Source organism: Acanthopagrus latus, chromosome 20, assembly GCF_904848185.1.
Source record: "Acanthopagrus latus isolate v.2019 chromosome 20, fAcaLat1.1, whole genome shotgun sequence".
NCBI classification, from domain to species: domain Eukaryota; kingdom Metazoa; phylum Chordata; class Actinopteri; order Spariformes; family Sparidae; genus Acanthopagrus; species Acanthopagrus latus.
In genome coordinates this window covers 23,773,720-23,795,238 of record NC_051058.1, presented here as the reverse complement: position 1 = coordinate 23,795,238, position 21,519 = coordinate 23,773,720, and the positions used below count along the sequence as shown (strand labels likewise).

General features: G+C 47.5%; 1 protein-coding gene across 10 annotated transcripts in view; it reads left to right on the top strand.

Moving 5' to 3' along the window:
- ankfn1 (ankyrin repeat and fibronectin type III domain containing 1) overlaps window positions 1–21,519 on the top strand; it is a 73,142-nt gene that overhangs the window by 8,579 nt on the left and 43,044 nt on the right. For 8 of the 10 annotated variants that reach the window (XM_037080375.1, XM_037080374.1, XM_037080367.1 and 5 more), the window contains exons 6-7: window positions 9,131–9,168; window positions 20,094–20,219. In XM_037080375.1, coding sequence (XP_036936270.1) covers window positions 9,131–9,168; window positions 20,094–20,219 — 164 coding nt within the window. Of the gene's footprint in view, window positions 1–9,130; window positions 9,169–19,374; window positions 19,580–20,093; window positions 20,220–21,519 lie in introns of those variants that run through there. The other 2 variants (XM_037080377.1, XM_037080376.1) reach the window with 2 other exon arrangements.

The window sequence follows — 21,519 nt, the reverse complement described above, 5'->3', positions numbered from 1 at the left end:
TCCAAGTTATGATTTAAACACAACGTCACTGAAAACAAAACTTCAAGCTCCCTGGCAAAAAGACCAAAATGCAAAACTACATAAATTAAACTTGCATCAATTTCTATTTTTGGTGCTTTAACAGCAGTTTGACAGGTGAGAGGAGGAGGACTCAGGTGAGAGGAGGAGGACTCAGGTGAGAGGAGGTGGCCTCAGGTGAGAGGAGGTGGCCTCAGGTGAGAGGAGGAGGCCTCAGGTGAGAGGAGGAGGCCTCAGGTGAGAGGAGGTGGCCTCAGGTGAGAGGAGGAGGCCTCAGGTGAGAGGAGGAGGACTCAGGTGAGAGGAGGAGGACTCAGGTGAGAGGAGGAGGACTCAGGTGAGAGGAGGAGGACTCAGGTGAGAGGAGGAGGACTCAGTAACCCTTCAGGCTCGTGCTGCCACCACAGCTCAGCCTTTCAAAATAAAAGCCAGAGGATGCTGTAACAGCTGTTCGGTGATATTGTATAAATTGCAGGCATAGTTCTTTGTAAAATGTTACGGAGCATTTTAATAATCTAATGTGAGGAATGTTGCAGCCACAGTTGAGTCGTCTATGTGAGAGCAGTTAAAGTCAGCGTCAGCTTTCAGAGCCCAAAATGTGTGTTTGGGTACTTTGTCTTGTTTCACTGGTGCCAGTGACAAAATGAAAAGAGGAGCTGAGATAAAACAGGAGATGCTGTCCGGTGTCTCTGGATATGAAGATCTTGTTCGGGGTGTTGTCTGGTGGACTCAGACACTCACTGATGAATCAGCGGTGAGGCTGCGATGTGGGCGAGACTCACACATCTGATGTCCGAGAGAACGGGCCGACTGTCGGGTTTCTTTTATAGCTCAGAGAGATTCAGGAGGATGTGACTGATTTATTTCTGTGTGTCTGTCCGTCATCGTCTGTGGCAGCTGATGTACACCGTGTACGGATCAGGGTTCGGTACTGACACAAACTGTAATCACTCCTGGTTCATCCTGGCTGTGAAGGGAAGAGTATCAACCAATCAGGTCTGAGCAGACGTTGGCTGCATGCAGGTGATCAGTCCATGTGGAGAACAGGTGAGGTGCACTGGACCTGTCGGCTGCTGTCTGACAGTGATCCAGCTGTTTGAATTGTTTCTTCATGATGTGCAGGTTTGTGTTCAGTGATGAGCTGTGACGCCGTCTGATGCTCTGCTATCACGTCTCAGAAGTTCCATTCATGTTGGTTCTGTGAGTGTGTGTCGTCTGTACTGTGTTTGTTGTGGTTGCCATGAACATCCAGGCATCAGCGGCATTAATGTCATGACGCCGTCTGAGCTGAATGACCCTTTAGTGTTCACCTCGCTAAAACGGGAGCTTTGGACCGCAATGGGCCAGGGCTAGCTGGTTAGCATGCTAACTTTAGTATCTCTGCAACACAGCACAGAGACATTTTTTAATGTTTTGGATCTAAATTCTGAAGGAGCCCGAGAGAAACTCCCGAACTGCTGTTCATGAGCATTTACTGAAGCTGGAACCACACCATTATTAACGACATTTTCTAGTCAGTCATCAGAATTGTTCATTAGCTGTGCTGAGTGTTGGAGGTGTGTGATGCTGAGCGGAGCCTCAGAACAGGAGCAGATGTTCCTGATGTTCCAGAGCAGGTGACACTCTGCTCGTCCTCTCAGTAAATAAAAGATTTCCAGGCAACACAGGCAGCCCAGCGGCAGCGCAGAGACAGAAGCATGCCGGTGCTTTTAACGTCAACGTCCTGTCGCTGGTGGTCGACGCAGCAGGTGGTCAGCAGCAGCAGCACTGTGGGTGAAGCTCCATGCATTATTCAGGACGGTGTCATTACTGCGCTGTGTTCCAGCTCCTGATAACCCTCCACCCTTCTACTACTCACCTCCACCTCCACCTGCATCAACGGGATGTCTTTTTGTCCAGTCATTTGTTTCTTCAGCAGCTCTTTTCTCCCTCTGAGCTGTTTTTTGTTGTTGTTCTGAAAGACTCGACAGGCGACGGCATAACTTAGATGATAAATCAAATAGAGCCTTCATAAAAACAGCGAACAGCTGGCGGAGCAGATTGTTCTGTGAAAGATGTTTTTGGTGTTTTGTTAGAAGATGTGTCGTCGTGTTTTGAGCCGAGACTGATGATTGATTTCATTCTTGTTTTGTCCTCAACTCAAAGATGTTCAGAGGAAAGAGAGCAGAACACCTTCACGTCTAACGAGTTGTTTCTGAAAAACAAACAGAAGAATCCACTTTCAAAATGAGCAATTTGAAAATGATTAATCTATGACTCGAAGCATCTCTGATTGTTTCCTGATGCTCCTCCAGCTCCGGTTCCTCTTCTCTGTTCAGGCAGCTCAGTCATCACTCAGTCGGCTCTGAGTTTGAAAGAGAGGCTGAAGTTACAGATATTAAAAAGTCCTCCATGTCAGCTACCTGATCGCTACTGAGCGTGTGCAGTTCTCAAAAGAGACGTGTCACTACTGAGTGAACCTCCATCATCATGTGTCCAATTCAGAGTCTCTTGATGCTTGCAGAGTCGTCTCGGCTGTTTTCTTGCAGGTTCAACAATTTTAACATTTTTGTATTTAATGCCGAATGTCCAAGAAGGCCCTCGTGATTTGGGATTCGCTACAGCTGTTTCACACGGTTTGTTATTTTTCTCCTCCTCGTGCAGCAACTCTTATTATCAGATGATTTGTTAGGGGAGTCTGGTGATGTCATATAGCAGCTCACAGCTCATCAGAAACAGTTAGTTGATTTAAATATGGTGTGTGTACCTCTAGAAAACAGGTTTCTTTTCACTTATTTATACCATTAATGTAGAAAATACTAACGACATGAAAGATTGATATTTGTGATTAAAACAGTGTGCTTAATCATCACACTGTTTTAATCAGCTGTTGTTGTCGTCATCACCAGCAGGGGGCGAGCTCGTCCTCTCCTCTGACTCATCAGTCTCTTTTTCTCTGAGTCGAGTTTGAAGCTTTTAAAAGTGGAAAGTTTGAGATGAGCTGTGACAATTTAATCAGAGTGACTGTGAGCCAGCAGCCGTCAGAAACTGTGTTTGACTGCCCGAGGAGATCCAGGCAGTAAACTGAGCTGCCGGTGCTCATGCAGATAGATGCTGCGAGCCTATGACTGATCATAGAAACGTTGACTATCTGTGTGTGTGTGCGCGTGCGTGTGTGCGTGCACGTGTGTGTGTGCGTGCTGGCAGAAGCAATCTCCTCAGCGCTGAGGAGGCGAGGTCGCTCTTTATCTTTCCAATAGATTTTGTGCCCCAGCTCGTCTGTCTTCCAGAGTCCTCAGGTCCATTTCCATTGAATTCAGACACTCGAAGCCACCACAGACTGAAAAACACATTCAGATCAAACTGCATGAGTTCATTTTCTGTTCTGTTATTAGATTTGAGCTTTTATGTTTATTTTTCTGGAGCCTCACACACACACAGAACTCCTCAGAGCAAAGCCTGTGTTCTCCTTCATGGCCTCAATTTGGAACAGTTCACCCAAACCTGATGATCCAGTCCTCTCCTCCTCCTGATGATATAAAGTCCTCCTCTCCTCCTGAGGATATAAACTCCTCCTCTCCTCCTCCTGATGATATAAAGTCCTCCTCTCCTCCTCCTGAGGATATAAAGTCCTCCTCTCCTCCTGAGGATATAAACTCCTCCTCTCCTCCTCCTGATGATATAAAGTCCTCCTCTCCTCCTGAGGATATAAACTCCTCCTCCCCTCCTCCTGATGATATAAAGTCCTCCTCTCCTCCTGAGGATATAAAGTCCTCCTCTCCTCCTGAGGATATAAACTCCTCCTCTCCTCCTCCTGATGATATAAAGTCCTCCTCTCCTCCTCCTGAGGATATAAAGTCATCCTCTCCTCCTGAGGATATAAACTCCTCCTCTCCTCCTCCTGATGATATAAAGTCCTCCTCTCCTCCTCCTGAGGATATAAAGTCCTCCTCTCCTCCTCCTGAGGATATAAAGTCCTCCTCTCCTCCTCCTGAGGATATAAAGTCAGTAAAACAGAGCTGCAGCGTTCTGCTGAACTACTGAAGCAGCTGAGACTTGATTTAAACATCAGATGTCTCCATCAGCTCGTGATCACAGTCTGCAGGAGAGAACACATCACAACCTGATCTCAGACCAGATTTACACCTTTATTAACATGAAGACTTCATCGACCATCATCAGTTGTTTTTTGACACGAGGACGTCTGAACCTGAAGCTGAATCTGTATCAACGAACATCGTTCGCGACAGCAAGTCAAACAAAACAAAGGAAGTAAAGACAGCCGAGTAGAAGAATCATTAAAGTACATTTAAAATAATGTAGAATAACAAACATGAGGTATTTGGAGTATTTGGAAGTGAAATTGAATACTGTCATGATAAATGGTTCAGATTGAAATAATGCAGTAAAACAAGTTGTTAGGAGGTTTTAGATCACATTCCTAAAAATGGCCTCTGAGTATTGATGTAGTATTATGTTCCTGGAGTCAGGAGAGCGGTGATATGAAGCTGATGATTCTATTGTGGCAGAAGGAGAGCTGATTGACTGATTGATGGCTCGTTAGTGACAGTCGCTGCTGGACAGATGAGGTGATGGGAGGTGAAGGGCCGGCTGACACCAGGACGTATGGAGCAGGAATACGTTCCATACATGGCGTCTAGCACAGGAGGGATTTGTGTATGTGTCCTGTTTACTCGTACATTTTTCTCAGGCCCGTCTTTGGACACAAACACTCTCACAGTGGTGTATTAAGCAGCCGTGGTCCCACGGGTCCAATCGGATCAGGGCACAAGTCAAGCCAGTCTTTCTGAACATCCATTAAGCTGCTCCGTCGCACCAAATCCTCCATGAATCACCCGCCGTGAAATATTAGCTCCATAAATTCAGCCTGCCATCTTATTAGGCCTAATCCCTTAAAACAACATGGCACAGTGCCCCCACCTCCACCTCCCACCTCCCCTCCCCCACCTCCACCTCCCCACCTCCCCTCCCCCACCTCCACCTCCCCACCTCCCCCTCCCCCACCTCCCCTCCCACCTCCCCTCCCACCTCCCCCTCCCCCACCTCCACCTCCCCACCTCCCCCTCCCCCCACCTCAGGAGTGTGTCTGCATGATATGAGAAAACTAGAAAACTGCATAAACAAATGTGGAGAGCTGCAGCTGCCACTCCACCTCTCCTGATGTGTGACTGCAGGCTAACGCTTCACTGTAGCGCACACACACACACACACACACACACACACACACACACACACACACACACACACACACACACTCAAACTACTTAACATTTATTTTAAGAAACTAAAGTTTTTCAGTGTTTCATCTACAAAACTTCTAAAAAACAAAATGACATTTTCAGATTTCTCGTTTTCTGTCATAAAACCTCTTAATCATTAAACATTAATATTTAATCATTAATCATTAAACATTAATATTTAATCGTTAATCATTAAACATTAATTAATAATCATCAAACATTGAGCTGCAGTCAGACGTAGTTAACAGACATCAGTCTTGTTTTACGTCCCTCCAAGACTTCATGACCTTTTCGGGTTGTTGCTCTGAGACAGACTTGTGCCGCGTGTTTGTGGGATGTTTCTACTGGCTCGCGACTCCATTTGAGTTTATAGATCATAGAAGACATGAAACACACAATGAAAGTAAAGACTTAATGGAGGCAGTGAAACGACTTGTGAACATTTGCTGCTCTGTGAACACAGAACTGAAGATTTGTGCCTCTTCATCAGGTCCAGTGAGAACAAAGAATCACCTAACATGTGAACGTTTAATCGATGATAACGTTTCTGTTCACTGTTCATCAAAACATCAGGATTTAAACTAGTTATTTAAGACAAAACATTGTGTTTTTAGACATTGACCATCAATATTCAGCTGTTGTTTCAGCACCAGGACACATCAGCTGCCGCCTGAACAACCATCACACCCTCAAACTCAAACAGCCGAGGAGGTCGATTCTCAGCATGGACGTACGTCACTGATCCTGAAACTGTAGCAGAGCACAGCTGCGTCTGCAGTTTGTCTCAAGATCTGAGAGACGTTAACCTGAAAACACGACTTGAGACACTTTCCAAAAAGACCGTCTCACCTGAAGATAGTTCTGTAACAGGAGATCAGGCGGGCGGTCACCACGGTGGGAAACACACAAAGGCAGGAAGGGAACTGAGCTGAGAGCAGAGTGAGACGCCAAAATAAAACAGGAAACACAACTGAAAGGAAATACAAAACCGTGACGAGATGTCACAGTCAGGTGTGTGAGAACATCACATCATCATTTAAACTGTAGTCAGTATTAATGGAATATCACAATGTTTGCTGTCATACACAGTATTTCTCAAATATCAGATATCAGGCAGCTGTTCTGGGTCAGAGACCAGGCAGGTAACTACAGGTCAACTCTCCTGATGTAGCACGCGCCGCTGTACCGTCCACATCATGGTCAGTCCAGGGATGTAAACAAGGCTGTCTGAAGAAGAGCTGCACCATGGGAAATGTAGGCGCCAGGTTTGGAGGAGACAGAGAATGAGTGGAATAAAAAACAAGATGTCTGTCTCTTCTGAGCGGTCTATCAGAAGCGTGGTGATGAATCAGTGAGCGACTCTGTGAGAAGCACAGCAGACGTCAGTCCGGGCCGGGTCCAGGCCCACGCCGGTCAGCCTGTCACTCACCCAGTGGGCGAGCCTGCCAGCCAGCGCTCGGAGGTGCCAGAGCCGGCGGCGGCTGCCAGGAGGGACGGCTCAGCCTCCCCCGTCTGCAGCCTCCTCGGCCAGCCATGAATGCTGGCATTGCTGCACTAATTAACCCAGAGAGAGGCCAACAAGCCGGCCACAGTTCAGCCTCCGACAAATATCAAAATAAAGCCTTGTTCAAATTAGTAAGGTGAGGTGAGAAGAGGGGTGGGGGGAGGAGTCAGCTGTCTGCGGTCAGACTCGATCGGCCTGCAGAGAGAGAGGTTGTATTAGTTCATATTAGTGGTACAGTGGTGAAGGTTGCCAGATAGTATGTGTGTGTGTGTGTGTGTGTGTGTGTGTTCAGATCAGATCCAGTCTCATGATGTTTTACAGTAAATGTAAATTTTTCCTGCTGCTTAGACAGAAGATTCACACACACACAGACACACACACGCACACACAGACACACACATGCACATACAGACACACGCACACACAGACACACACACGCACACAGACACACACATGCACACAGACACACACGCGCACACAGACACACACATGCACACACACACACACAGACACACACACACGGCTGGACAGGGAAGGTTAGCCTCTTCATCGTTGTGTTGTCCTTCGCAGCCAATCACCCGTCAGTATTAATTGAAGCCTGTCCTGGCGGCTGAAGACGAACACGCCGGACGTGTTGACATTCACAGAAATACCAGCGGAGCGAAGGAGGCATGAGATGAAGGGCTGACGGGCGTCAGGTCAGCGGAGACGAGAGGATGTTAATCTGAAACTCTTCACAGCCAGACTGCATTTAAGAAGCACGTTTCATAAACTGAACAAAGTTTAATAAATGAATAAACGTCATTGTAGGGCGGCTGTAGCTCAGCGCAGGTCGACTAGTGATCGGAAGGTCACTGGTTCAAATCCCAGCTCCGGGCAGGGCTGAGCTGCATGTCGAAGTGTCCTTGAGCGAGATACTGAACCCCACATTGCTCATCAGTGAGGGCCCTGCGATGAGCTGGCAACTTATCCAGGGAGCCCTCGCCCTGAGACAAGGCTGGGTTTGGCTCCAGCAGCAACACCCCGCGACACCATGGAAAGGGATAAGTGGTTACGGATAATGACATGACATGACAACGTCATCGTCAACATGAATGTGTTCTGCTGCATGAGGGAATAAAACCAGCATCAGTGTTTGCACTGCTGCAACTGTATCTGAGTGAGTGAAGCTGCTCGCTGGCAGCAGTGAACAGTCGACAGATTTCTGCCCATGGGGCTGAGCGATAATCTCATTTTGGGGCCAGCGGGGAGGAAAGCATCCGTCTTCACCAGAGAAAGATACTGCCAAAACTTCCCGCTGCTGATCCGGAAAACGACAAAAGAGACAAGAGTGAAGGAAAGACAAGAGTGAAGGAAAGACAAAAGTGAGCAGACAAGTGAGGCAGGATCAGCAGGACTCAGGAGGTCTCAGCTGTCATCTAATTTCCAGGACCTGGACCCGACAAACAAACTGTTCTAATACGTATCGTAAGATGGAGGAAGAGGGAGCTGATGTCGTGGCAGCAGCCTGCAGAGAGCTCATGTGAGGACGACGTTCTCACCAGCTGAGGAGACAAATGGAGTTTCATCCTCACAGTGTTCTGATGGACTCAGATATGGAGGATCCCAGCAGGCGGGTCCGTCTTCAGGTCTTCCAGCGCCCTCGAGGTGAAGAGAGGGGAGGAAACCACAGAGAGCTAAAGTGACGCTCAGATAGCAATTTTCTCTCACAGGGTTGTCAATGGTTGTCAAGGCGACAGAGTATTTTCCCCCCATGTGTCCAAACCCTGTCATTCGTCCATCGAATCAACCCGAGCCTTCGTCTCCTCGCTGCGTCTGTCGTCGCTGAGCAAACGCACTGTTAGCTTCAGTCTGCAGGGAGAGCATGACACCAGATCACCAACCTTCGACCGAATCAACAGAACAGAAACAGCTGATCTCAGTCACTGCTTTTATTACAGCTTCATTTCATTGATGTTTTGTTATGTTTTCATATTTACAACATTAAAGACAGAAGGATCGATGTTGTTGTTTATATAACTGACAGCTGCGGTCCAGTTGTTTGTGGGTTTCCCTCTCAGGCTAGCAGACATCGCCTGTATCCATGACAACTGTCGCTGGCGAGCTCGCAATATTGGACAGCGAGAGTCAGGCTTTAAATTTTAGCTTCAGAGAGTCACAGGCATCATTGTTAATTAATTAATTGTTAATTAACAAGACATTTGAGAAGAGAATATTTATATATAGAAATGTAAAGCTAACAAGCTAACATCAGCATTAGCTTCTCCAACAGGCTAACCTCAGCGTTAGCTTCTGTAGAGAGAGGTGGAGGGCTGCTGATCTGCCCCTCCTGCATATTAACTGATGGTTCTGTGTTCTGTCTCCTCAGAATCTGGGACCGACGGGCCGATACGACAGCAGGAAAAAGTAAGTTGTGTCTCTACGTGTGTTCGTCACCAGCAGGATCTCAGACACTGAATCACCGACTGTCTCTTCAGTCTTTCATCTCTTCCTCAGCTTCCCTCCTGCATTCAGACTCATTCTGTGTTCTCGGCTCGTTGTTTCCTGCAGCTGTGAGCGATCAGCCGTGAGGCCCGACCTCTGCCAGACCACTGCCACATGATGTCACTGTGGTTATTGTTTTCCATTTTCTCTCAATCAAATCAGACAGAAGATATATTTTGAAACCTTCAGTCTTTGAATTCTAAGTGGGCTCACTCAGGCTGGTCCAGACTGCATTACTGGGTACTGAGTCCAGTTGATTCAGGCTCAGTCACATTTGCAGTGAGGACGCTGTCATGAAGGAGCTCTGAAGGACGGGACGGAACACACTCTCCTCAAGGATGTACAGGTTGTGAGGCACAAGTAACATGTGCACAATGGTGTGTGTGTGTGTGTGTGTGTGTGTGTGTGTGTGTGTGTGTGTGTGTGTGTGTGTGTGTATGTGCCTGACGACCTCAGTTGTGTAAGATGCCGATCTGAGCGCGCTCTGTTTGTCTCTTTATTTCCCCCCGCTCAGCTCCACAAACTGCCTCTTCATTCTGCTCAATGGACCAACACCACGCTGTGTGTGTTCGTGTGTGTGTTCATGTGTGTTCACAGCTGATCAGATGGTCTCAGGTCTCTGGTGGTCTCAGGTCCCTGGTGGTCTCAGGTCTCTGGTGGTCTCAGGTCTCTGGTGGTCTCAGGTCTCTGGTGGTCTCAGGTCCCTGGTGGTCTCAGGTCCCTGGTGGTCTCAGGTCTCGTGGTCTCAGGTCTCTGGTGGTCTCAGGTCCCTGGTGGTCTCAGGTCTCTGGTGGTCTCAGGTCCCTGGTGGTCTCAGGTCTCTGGTAGTCTCAGGTCTCGTGGTCTCAGGTCCCTGGTGGTCTCAGGTCTCGTGGTCTCAGGTCCCTTGTGGTCTCAGGTCTCGTGGTCTCAGGTCTCTGGTGGTCTCAGGTCCCTGGTGGTCTCAGGTCTCTGGTGGTCTCAGGTCCCTGGTGGTCTCAGGTCTCTGGTGGTCTCAGGTCTCGTGGTCTCAGGTCTCTGGTGGTCTCAGGTCCCTGGTGGTCTCAGGTCTCGTGGTCTCAGGTCCCTTGTGGTCTCAGGTCTCGTGGTCTCAGGTCTCTGGTGGTCTCAGGTCTCTGGTGGTCTCAGGCCCCTGATGGTTGACTGTCCAGCAGAGGACTGTTTAAAGGAGTAGTTCCACATTTCAGCCAATAGAAAGCGATGCGGTTGAACAGACGTTGTTGCGTCTCGTTCAGCCTCCGTCACACACACAGATGTGGAGCTAACGGAGTGTGTGTTGATGAGATGCTGCTCAGTGTGTGTGTTTTATTGTGTGTGTTGATGAGACGGATTCACAGCCGACAGACTCAAGAGCCGGAAAATTCTGTAACATCCTTTGACGAGTCTGCAGCTCCACTGATCGATCTGTGCAGGACAACATGTATCCCACTGAGAGTACACACACACACACACACACACACACACACACACATGCGCACGCACACACGCACACACACACACACACAGAGCCTCATCAGTATATTAGACTTTACTTTGGGGTTGTGTTGACGTGGTGTTGTGTGAGTGTGAGGACGAGGGTACCACTTTGTATCAACTGTGATATGACAGACTCAAACACACACTGAGGGGCCCAAGGTAGCCATTAAGAATAATGGCCTGTGGCTCCGTGTTGCCATGGCGATTGAAAGGAGGAAAGAGAGGCAGGTTTGGCGCAGCTGATAAATGGTGGGGAAGCTGCAGCGCTGCGTTTCCACAGAAGACGCTGTCGTGTCATCAGCCTCGTGCTTAATGAGTCTGCTGCAGCTGACGGCCGCCATTTTAACTGTGGCGTGATCTGAGACATTCCTCCACATCAGACGAGACTGAAACACCTCAGCACCTGACCCGATGTTCTGATCCACATCAGCTTCATGGAGGAAAAGCTACAGAAACACACAGTGATCCAAGCGGCTGACGTTACGCACAAACATCTGTAAATATTGCTTCTGGTCACGTCTGTGATTAGTGTTCGATTCAGGCCTCAGAACGATCGCTGAAGGATCCTGATCGTTGCATCAGAAACATTGTGTTGAACGTGACATCACGCTGCTTCCTGTCTTCCTCCTGGATAACAGCGGTGATCATTCACACACCAGGAGAGGTCAGGACCATCGTTACAGCTGCTGCTGTGGAAAATTCAGGTATTCAGGTAGCTTGGTGTGGTTGGATGTGAGACGAGGGAGCGTCCTCGCTCCTGTACGAGATGTTTTCAGTACAAGCAGGATGGACGCTGTGTGAGGACGGCATGGAAACCTGAAACAACCTGTACACACACACACACACACACACACACACATACACACACACACACACACAGCTGAGTGGAATCAGTCGTGACTGGAAGTCTTCTGACTCATCGTCTCTCTGCTGCAGTTTTTCTTTCAGCTGTTTTGTAGTAAATTGATCGACGAGTCATTTTAATACTTCACATTAACAGAAGTGAAGTGATGCAGAAATTACAACTGCAAAATATTCTGAATTTAAAGGCTTGTCACTTTTTTAAACTTTTCTTTTCTCACTGTAAACATCAACATGTCATTCAGCTTGTCTCAGCTGTGACACAGAAGAATCTGTTGTTCGTCCTCGTAGTAAAAGAAAAGACGTCACTTTGTTGATTGAGCTGTGAAACTTTGTTCATTTGAAGGCCTTGAAGGATAAATCCAGGTCATCAATACCTGAGTCCTTCTGCCGCTGTAAGAGCAAACAATCCCTCCTTCATGAATGTAACGTTACAGAGAAGACTCAGAGAACCAGAACCAGAACCAGAACCAGAGTCTGTGCTGAGTGCTGACCTGAAGTCAAACACACAGACGGCCTCGGTCAGCGACGTTCCTCCTGCTCACGTTACGTTCAGGCTCGCTCGTCGACTTCTCTTCATAGAAGTGCCGACCAGATGAAACGCACCGTCACCTCCAGGACACTTGTTCATTTCCCTGTTTTGAAATTGTTGGAAACATTTGGGATGATGTCAGAACTCAACAAGGTGAATGAAGATTTAAATGAAGTCCAACAGGAGAAAGTTGAAGCCCTCCACAGACTGACGTTATGTTCAGGTTGCTCGCGGACACTGAAATAATTAAAACATCATTCAGCTGACAGGAAACTGACAGAGAGCTCCTTTCTGTCTTTGAGTGAATGTGTTGTGGGTTTGGGCTGTCGGTTACAGTTCCAGAACCAGTGCATTCAGACGTCATGGTGGCTGTTTCTCATGATTTCCTGGCAGTTTACAGACAAACACTGAGAGGATGAGCTGTACTGAGAACAGCAGTTATCTTCAGCCCTGCTGGACTCTCTGGATCATCTCCTCGCTACTCGTTTGTTTCCTGAGCTGTGTTCACTTGTTGTCGTCCTCGCTCCCTCAGGCTTCTTGTGGCTGATACTCACATTATGTGCAGCTCAGGTTTGCTGTCAGCAGCTTCGAGACCAGCAGAGAGCTCTGTTAACTCTCAGCTTTTATTTTCTGTGAAAAGCTCCACTTTTATCAGCTTTGTTGTCTCCTGCTGTCGGCACTGAAGCTGCACCAGAGAGATCCAGAACCTCCCTCCAGAGTTACAGATCCTTCAGTCTGGCAGCACACTGCCAGCAGGTAACTGAGAGCCACCTCACACCTCTGGATGACGATCGCCATCATCATCTGGTCACAGCGAGCTGAGGACATTGCTCAGCATCTGTGAGGAATGTGTCTGATTGGTCGACGCTGCACGTTGTCTGATCACGTTGAGTTTTACTGACAAACATCAGTTTGTACCTGTGACCTGGAGCAGGAGGTTTGCAGCGGTGAGGTCAGTGTCTGTCAGAGTGATGTCACAGTTCACCTTCAGAGCTGAGACAGGAAGTTGTTTGTCCTTCATGTAACAAGCTGACCAATCACAGCGCCTGTTGTCTTTGTTACATTTATTCTATAAATCAGGTTTCGGAGTTTAGTTGTTGTCTCGACCTCTTTCAAGCTTTAAAGTGCTTTACACTCGAGTCCTTAAGCTAAATAGTTTTCATATTTAATTAAAACAATCCATGTGGATGTTAATGGGAGACATTAAAGTCAATCCTGAGTGGACAGCTTACAGTGTGATGTCACTTCCTAACAAACAGACTCCATGTTTCTACTCAAAGACAGAAAGAAGTTCATGTAGAACATTTGCTGAATTAACAAGAAGGTCCAAATAATGCAGAATGAGTCAGAGACAGAGTTTCACAGAGTTTATAAAGTGTCTCCAACTCAACAACTCACTAAACTGACACATTTGTTAATGGAGTCTGGTGATGATGAGGTCACTTGTTCAGTGGTTGGATCAGTTAAACAATGTGCTGCTCAGTGTTGGCCTCAGTCCGGCTGTTCACACCTGAGAACATTACACAGGTTTGATTTGATAACGAATGCATGAAACAATTGATTGATTAATTTGTCGACTGTCATTTGAACCTTTAAGTTAAAACACTGGAAACAGAAATCTTCCCAGTTATTGTTGAAAACAGATCAGAACATCGTTTGTCCTTGTTAAACCGACGCTACACCGAACAGACGAGTCTGAAAATCTTTGTGAGAGAAACATTAGTCAACGTTAATTTCTCCTTTGCACTTGAGTCATTTTCTGACAGTCACACTGAAGTGAGGAGTTGCTGATGATGCTGTCAGGTTCACTTTGTGACTCTCTGGACAGGTTTTCAGACAAGTTCTCTCATCGTTGTCCTGTGGCTGATTTCCTCCTCTTAGATTTGAAATGTTATCTGACGGAGTTTAATTTCAGAACATTTTGCGCAATGGAATAAAATCACAGCACAACTAGATGAACCCAGATCTGATCCGTCCTCAGTGTTTGAACCTCAGAGGTGCAAACATTTCCACATTTGTTGATGTTCACTTGAAATTCCTCAAAATGAAAAGACACAAAGAACCAAATCAAACCAAATATCATGAACAGAGCGAAGAAACAACAGCGACGATGTCAGAGTTGTTTACTGAAGTTAGCATGCTAACAGCTAGCCTCCTCACAGCCCTCTGTGTGTCAGAGGTGACAGTCTGACAGTCTGCAGCTTCACTTCACTACTGAGTCTAATGACCAACAACATCAACTCATACATTTGAAAAAAGGAAATATTTTCATTATAAACAGAAAAATCCAACTGTCCACTGTCTGATTTGTCTGGTTTGTCTCCACAGTCTCTGGTTCGGTCCAAATCAATCATCAGTTCACTGTAACATGAGAAAAAGTTCTGACTCTACACGCTGATGACGTCAGGTTTCCTCCTCGGAGGCTGTAATGGAGAAGACTTTATTATCTGCTGGTTTCAGTGACACACAAAGACCTCAGAACTCTGGTCCAATTGGATCAGAACAGTGAGCGAAAGAACAGAAACCAGCTGTGATGGTTTAGTTCTGCTGGAAAGTGGAGCACCTCAGGTGGCCACTTGAGGAACTGCAGGTTTTGGTTCTTACGTAATATTCAGCCCTGGAGGTGCTGCTTGGTTCTGGTTAGAAAAAGTTACCTAGGTTAAGACTCCTACTTTGTTGTCATGGTAACAATAATGAGATGTAACCAGGGTGGTCGTGGTTAAAGGCCAGTAGAGGGCGCTGTCACCTGAGTTGAACTAGATGTTGTTTCTGGTGCTGTCGTTCTTCTCGACTGATGCAGCCTTCTGCTTTAACAGCCGACGGGTGCAGCAACAAACAAGCGAAGTCGTGATGTCGCAGTGGCCTGTCGGTCTGTGCGGGGCGGCCATGTTGCAGGGCGGAGTCCGATCTGCGGCGCTGCTGTCGGTTGCTGAGCTGCTGAGAGAGAACAGCCGCCGTGCGACACCCAGAGAGGCGCTAATGCCACATTTCTCTGATTGATACGAGTCATTTCCTCGCAGTCACACACTCCCCGAGGTGCTGCTGGAGAACTCCCACACACTCGTAAACTCTCTCATGACACACACACACACACACACACTCAGTGTAGATATATCTACTGCTGGATCGTGACTCCGAGTGCTGACAGTGATGAGTCATTACGAGTGCCGAGACAACAGTAACTCCTCCACCAATCAGACGCACAGAAGGTGTGTGTTTAGGGAGCAGAGGAGGATTCGTTCTGCAGCATCTCTCACAATAAACTGGTTTATCAGCACTGATCAGGACAAACACACTCAGCTGGAGTGTGTCGAGCAGTAACAGTGAACACAGCTCACCTGTGGCACAGCGTGTCTGAGGTTACGTAAGGTGACGGACAGATGAAACATACAGTTTAACATCTGTTTGAACCAGTTAACATCAGTCATCGCTGCAGCTCCCCCCTCTCCTGATTCAAACCTTCTTATCAAAGTTAAACCAGACTTATATTACATTTTAGCATCAAGCAAAGATGATGTTTGATGATGAATGTTGTAATTGTTTCTCGGCTGTGTTGACTGAATCCCTGCCGTTTCAGGAAGTGAAAGTCATTAATTTTTCGAATGTGAAACTCTCTGACTGCAGCGCTGTGAAGTCAGACAGGCTGAAGTGTTTCAGAAGTCTTACTCCTGCGTCAGACTCCGTCAGTAACACATGTAGCGGAGCAGACTCGATGTCTGATCTCTGCATCCACTGTAATGACCTGGTGTTCAGTGGTGATGACTGTTACTGAGAGAAGAGATTCAAACAGCAGCACAAATATTCAAATGTGTGAATTTGAATGGCTGCATGTTGGAAGGAAACTGTAAAAGCCTTCATAGTATTTCTTGTGTTCCTCCCCCCGCCTCTCCTCTCCTTCACCTGTTGGTCTTCAATGGGAACCATGGAAACAGAGCGATCCGCAGCCAATCAGCAGCAGCAGCCGCCGCTGGCTGCTCAGCCCGGCTCCTCCACAGAGGGACGGCAGGATGCTGAACACTCATTGTTTGGAGTTGTTTGTGATGTCACGGCGGTATTGTTTGTTGGCGTTCTTTCATCCCAGGAGCTTTTTTCCCTCTGGCGGCTCCGAGTCCTCACGCAGCTGTAGAAAGTCTTCAAGCTGAAGTCGAGTAAAGACTCACAGCAGAAATGTTTCACTGCTGCCTGAGTTGGTACTTCTTCTGTCTTTAAACATTTCATCTACCAAAAATCTGCACAACTCAAACTAGAAGCTCGTGTGAGTCAACACAGAAAAGATCCAAGTGTAGAAAGATGAAGAGAGAACTTAAAAGAGAGCCTGTCATCGTCTAAACCACAGGATCCAAACCTCGTCTTGGACCTGATCGTGTCTGCAGAGTAAAATCAGGATCTCAGTGTCAGACTCGACCCGATGTGTCGTCACTGGACGCTTCCAGCTGAAACACGCAGATGTTGGCGAGCAGTCAGCTGTAGATGACAGTCATTAGCCACAAGCTGTCAGCCTGGTGAACGGCTCCACACTGGAGCGGGTCACAGGTTCTGCTGAGATTTACAGGCACAAATGTTTTGGAGGAAAAAACAGCCGGACTGACCGCGTCTGGACCTTTACTGTTCTCTGATGATTCCTGTTCAGGGTTTCCAGTCGCTGCTGTCTTCTTACTGCACTTTTATGATTTGAATGAAACACCCCACCTGCTTCAGGTCGAGGAGAACTTCCCTTCAGGGAGCCGATGAACTGAAGCGAGTTGTTTCTGCAGGTCAGTGAAGCGTTTCCCTCTGGACTGGTCTGAGTCTTCTAACCCTCCCTGACTCTTTATCAAGTCGTGTTCATCACTAATTCACAACTTATGTTGGCTGACTGCAAAAAAAAAAAAATTAGGAAACTTCTAAAGTTGATCTGATGTGATAAAACATAAGCAGAAACTAGGTGAGAATGAAGCCGACGTTAAAGAGTGAACAGATACAAACAGAACTGCAGTAACACACAGTCTGTATCACCGCAGTGAAAACTAGTGAACGTTTACATCCTCACACACGCACACACACACGAACACACACGCGCACGAACACATGCACACACACACACACGCACACACACGCACACGAACACATGCACACACATACATGAACACACACATGCACATGAACACATGCACACACACACATGAACACACACATGCACATGAACACATGCACACACACACATGAACACACACACGCACACACACGAACACACACAAACACACACACGAACACACACGCGCACGAACACATGCACACACACACGCACACACACACACGCACACACACACACGCCCACGCACACACACGAACACATGCACACACACACATGAACACACACACGAACACATGCACACACACACATGAACACACACACGCACGCACACGAACACATGCACACACACACACGCACACACACGAACACATGCACACACATACACGCGCGCACACACATGCACGCGCGTACACACACACACACACACACACTTCAGTCAGTATCTGAGTTCAGCTTGTAGATTTTACAGATGTCTGTGAAGTCGTTAATTCTGTGTGAGATTGCATGAAACAAGCTTTTTCTGAACACATGACCAGAAACCACGTAGATAACAGAACATGAAGACCCAGTTGGTTCTGTTCAGCAGGCGGGTTGACTCTCGGACGCCGCTTCATCCACTTTGTGCTTAATTAGTTATGAAAGTGTGTGTGTGTGTGTGTTTGTGGAGGTCAGTGAGGCCGGTAGTTTTCCACCTGGTGCAGAGCAGTAAAGTCGGGCCGGAGCAGCGGGGGCGGTCCGGTCGTCCAGAGATACCTGAGAATCCAGTTTGACCTTTGACGTGTGACGAATGCTCAGAAACCACCGAGTCTCTGAAACGTGTCCTGGTTGTTTGTGAATGTGACACCACGAACTGGGTTCAGACGTCCACTACGACTGGAGGATGACCTGACTAGATTTTGGTGACATGTGATGTCATAAAGGTCAGAGGTTAAACTCTCTGACGTCACGATGTTACGAGAGCTGCGACAGTCGATCGACTCGTCACTCATCAATCAATTAAAATGTTTACTGTGAAGATGATCAATCAGTGTGAACGTTTCTGGTCTCTTTCCTTGTCTGTGACACTGAACTGCAGATCTTTGGTTTGTGACGAATCGCTGCTCCACATTTTCAATTTTATGCACTGAACAAAATAATCTTCAGAGGAACAACAGTGAGCCTGCTGACGTGGTGAAACTGTGCTCTGCAGAGTACACGGGCTGATCACATGGTTCTGCTGCATCAACAGAACCAGAACCACGGTGTCACACAGTCGCACAGCATAGTCGGCAAAGAACTTTGTGTGTTAATCAGATTTTTATCCGATGAATCAGATCTCATGATGCGTTCACACGACTGCATGAATAATGTGGAATCTTGATAAATGAGAGCAGGATCAGTCTGTTAAACTGCATGTAGACGAGCTCAGAGTCGTTAATATCATATCTGACTCTATCAATAATAATATGAGAGCCTTTAATGAGTGATTCTGAGAAACAAGCTCAGTTCACCAGGAACTAAAACTCTCCTGCAGCATTTTGTGACATTTGATCGAGGTGACGATGAAGAAATACGTGTTAAATAATGTGAAAACCAATGAGAGTGAAAATAATCAGGTTTCATCAGTGAACCATCACTTTGTGTTCAGCACAGACTGCTGCAGACGATGTCGCTGAGTTTTATTACGTGCTGGTTTAAATTCCTCAAACTCAGATTTGTGTTAATTTAATTGTTCTTCAGTGAGAATCTGCTGCAGCGGCTTGTTTCCTCCAGAGCGTCAGTAGATTTAATCTCCTGTTCTCCTCACTGTCACCTCCCCTCGCTCTCCTTTTTGTTCTCAGACCTTTCAGAGCTACTGCCCCTCCTCCATGCTGTGTGTGTGTGTGTGTGCATGTGTGTGTGTGCGCCTCTCATATCGCCAACTACCCCCCACACACACACACATCCAGCCTCGCTCTCCTCTCCAACATCCGTATCTCATTATTTCTCCTCCTCTCTCTCTGTCTCTCTCTCTCTCTCTCTCTGTCTCTGTCTCTCTGTCTCTCTCTCTCTCTCTCTGTCTCTCTGTCTCTCTCTCTCTCTCTCTCTCTCTCTGTCTCTCTCTCTCTCCCCCTGCTGTGTGTGTGTGTGTGTGTGTGCGTGCACATGCCGATGTGTCGCGATGCGTTCGCTGGTGAACAGGTGTTCAGCACAGTGAGCCGGAGCTCCACAGTAGGGAGCAGATAGGAGCGCTGTCTCTCACACGTACCCAGGACTGAGCATCACATCTGGGGCTGCCGGAGTCTCTGCTCCCCCTCTGGAGATGATCCAGAGGTCCAGAGAGCCGGAGGCAGCCAGGAGGCAGCACACAGAGAGGTTTAACCCGGCGGAGGAGACTCATGCGCTGGGTTAGATCCTCGTTGGTCTCTGCAGTGAGTATTACTGCTGCCGGAAAGTTTTTTATTCTACTTCAGCATCTATGAGGAGAGTGTTTTGCCTCGGTTTGTGTCTGACAGGTGTCTGACAGGTGTCTGGTCCTTATTTGGGTCATGATGCTGGATCATCGACCCGTTCAGGTGCGCTGAGGTTCAGTTTGAGAGTTTCCTTCTCTGCAGTCCAGCGTGAAGTCGGAGCACAGCCGAGTCCGTCAGAAGACGCTTGATGGAGTCTCTATGAAATAATTCTTTTCGCCGCAGTGAAGTTTTCGTTGTCGTGACGACGCCGAGAAGAGTGACAGTTTGTCAAGACAGAGAGTGAAGGAGGCGAAGATGTGAAGGAGTCCTGAATCCAAGCTGCGTTTCATTCTTCTGATCTCTTACAGCTCCTGCAGAGGACTTCTTCTCTCTGAGGATTTATAGTCAGGAGGTTTAACAACCCTTCTGTTCTTCTGTGTGTGTGTGTGTGTGTGTGTGTGTGTGTGTGTGTGTGTGTGTGTGTGTGTGTCAGGTCGGACAGTAAGATCTCTCGGTTGGCTCAGAAGTGGAACCAGAGACCGGCAGGAGATGCTCTGATTAAAGACCTGAAGCCGCTGCTGTACACGGGAATCCCCCGATCCTCACTCAGCCTGGACAGGTGAGGACACACACACACACACACACACACACACACCTGCAGGTGGAGACTCCTCGCCGTAGCAACAGCAGCGGAGGCTCATGGGTAATGTAGTGTTTGGAGTCGTCCACTGAAGGGACAGATTAATTCAAGCCAGTGATCTGTAGGAGGGAACATTAAAATCTTAAAGTGTGTTGATTGTTGGGTCAGCCAGCTGGTTACCTGCTGCCTGCACCTGAGGCAGTGGGGCTGTTGCCATGGTTACCAGTGGTTTAACACACCTTGAGCTTTGGTTCATAAAAGTGGTTCAGCTGCCCGAAAATAGTTTGTGTGTGTGACAAACAGGAGGAAGTAGTGCGCCTGTCGGGGACTATTTTCAGCAGCGGATGAATCTGCGTTTGGTGCTGAGGGAGTGTTTGTGTGTGAGCAGGGCTTTACACAGTGGACCCAACATCTTTGGGTCGTGGACAGAACCAGACAATTTAAGGTCGTCCCCTAGTCTCACAGTTCTGGTTTAAAGCTTCAGGAGGAGTTCAGAACAGAACTGTGCGGTCCGTTCAGACACCAGTAACGTGTGTTTGTACAGTTGGAGCAAATTTGCTCTAAAATCCTCAATGAAATCCAGATTTCAGCCGTCAGTGTGAGAGCGTTTTAATGGGTTCATGTGATGATGAAGGGATTATTCTGCTCCCGGTTGACGGGCTTGTTAGTGGGTCAGAGTTCTGTGTGAATGGATGAAGATCAAGATGATAATTAACTGAAAACATGACAGAAGTTTTTAATTCGTTTCATTATGTTAGAACGTAAACTGTGTAAACGAGGGTGCCAAATAATTTGTTCTCCTCTTCATCATATGAATAATTTAAGGAGTAGACAGACACGCACACACGCACACACACACTGTCAGACTGAGCAGTGAGTTATGTAACACAATTATAAAAGCAGTTTGTGCTGTTTTAATAGTTTAAAGCGTCTTGTTGTCTCTTCGGGATGAGGATTGAGAGTTTGCTCGGTCTGATTTTCAGACGTCAGCTCAGTTTGATTCAACCGGCTCTTGTCAGAACTTGTGGATGGTTCCTGCAGCTCTGATGGTGTCACAGGTCGAGCTGGAGCTCCTACAGTGGAGTGAAATCACTTCAGAACACTGAAGGTCACAGAACCGTACAAGCATCGGTTGGTTGGCTGGTTGGGTGGTTGGTTGGGTGCTGCTGGATGAAAAACTGAAGCGATCTGTGGTGAGAGTGTCGAGGCTGAGGCAGCAGAGAGTCCAGCAGGCGGACAGACATGAAGCTTTGAGTCGCTCTCTGATATATAAAACCTC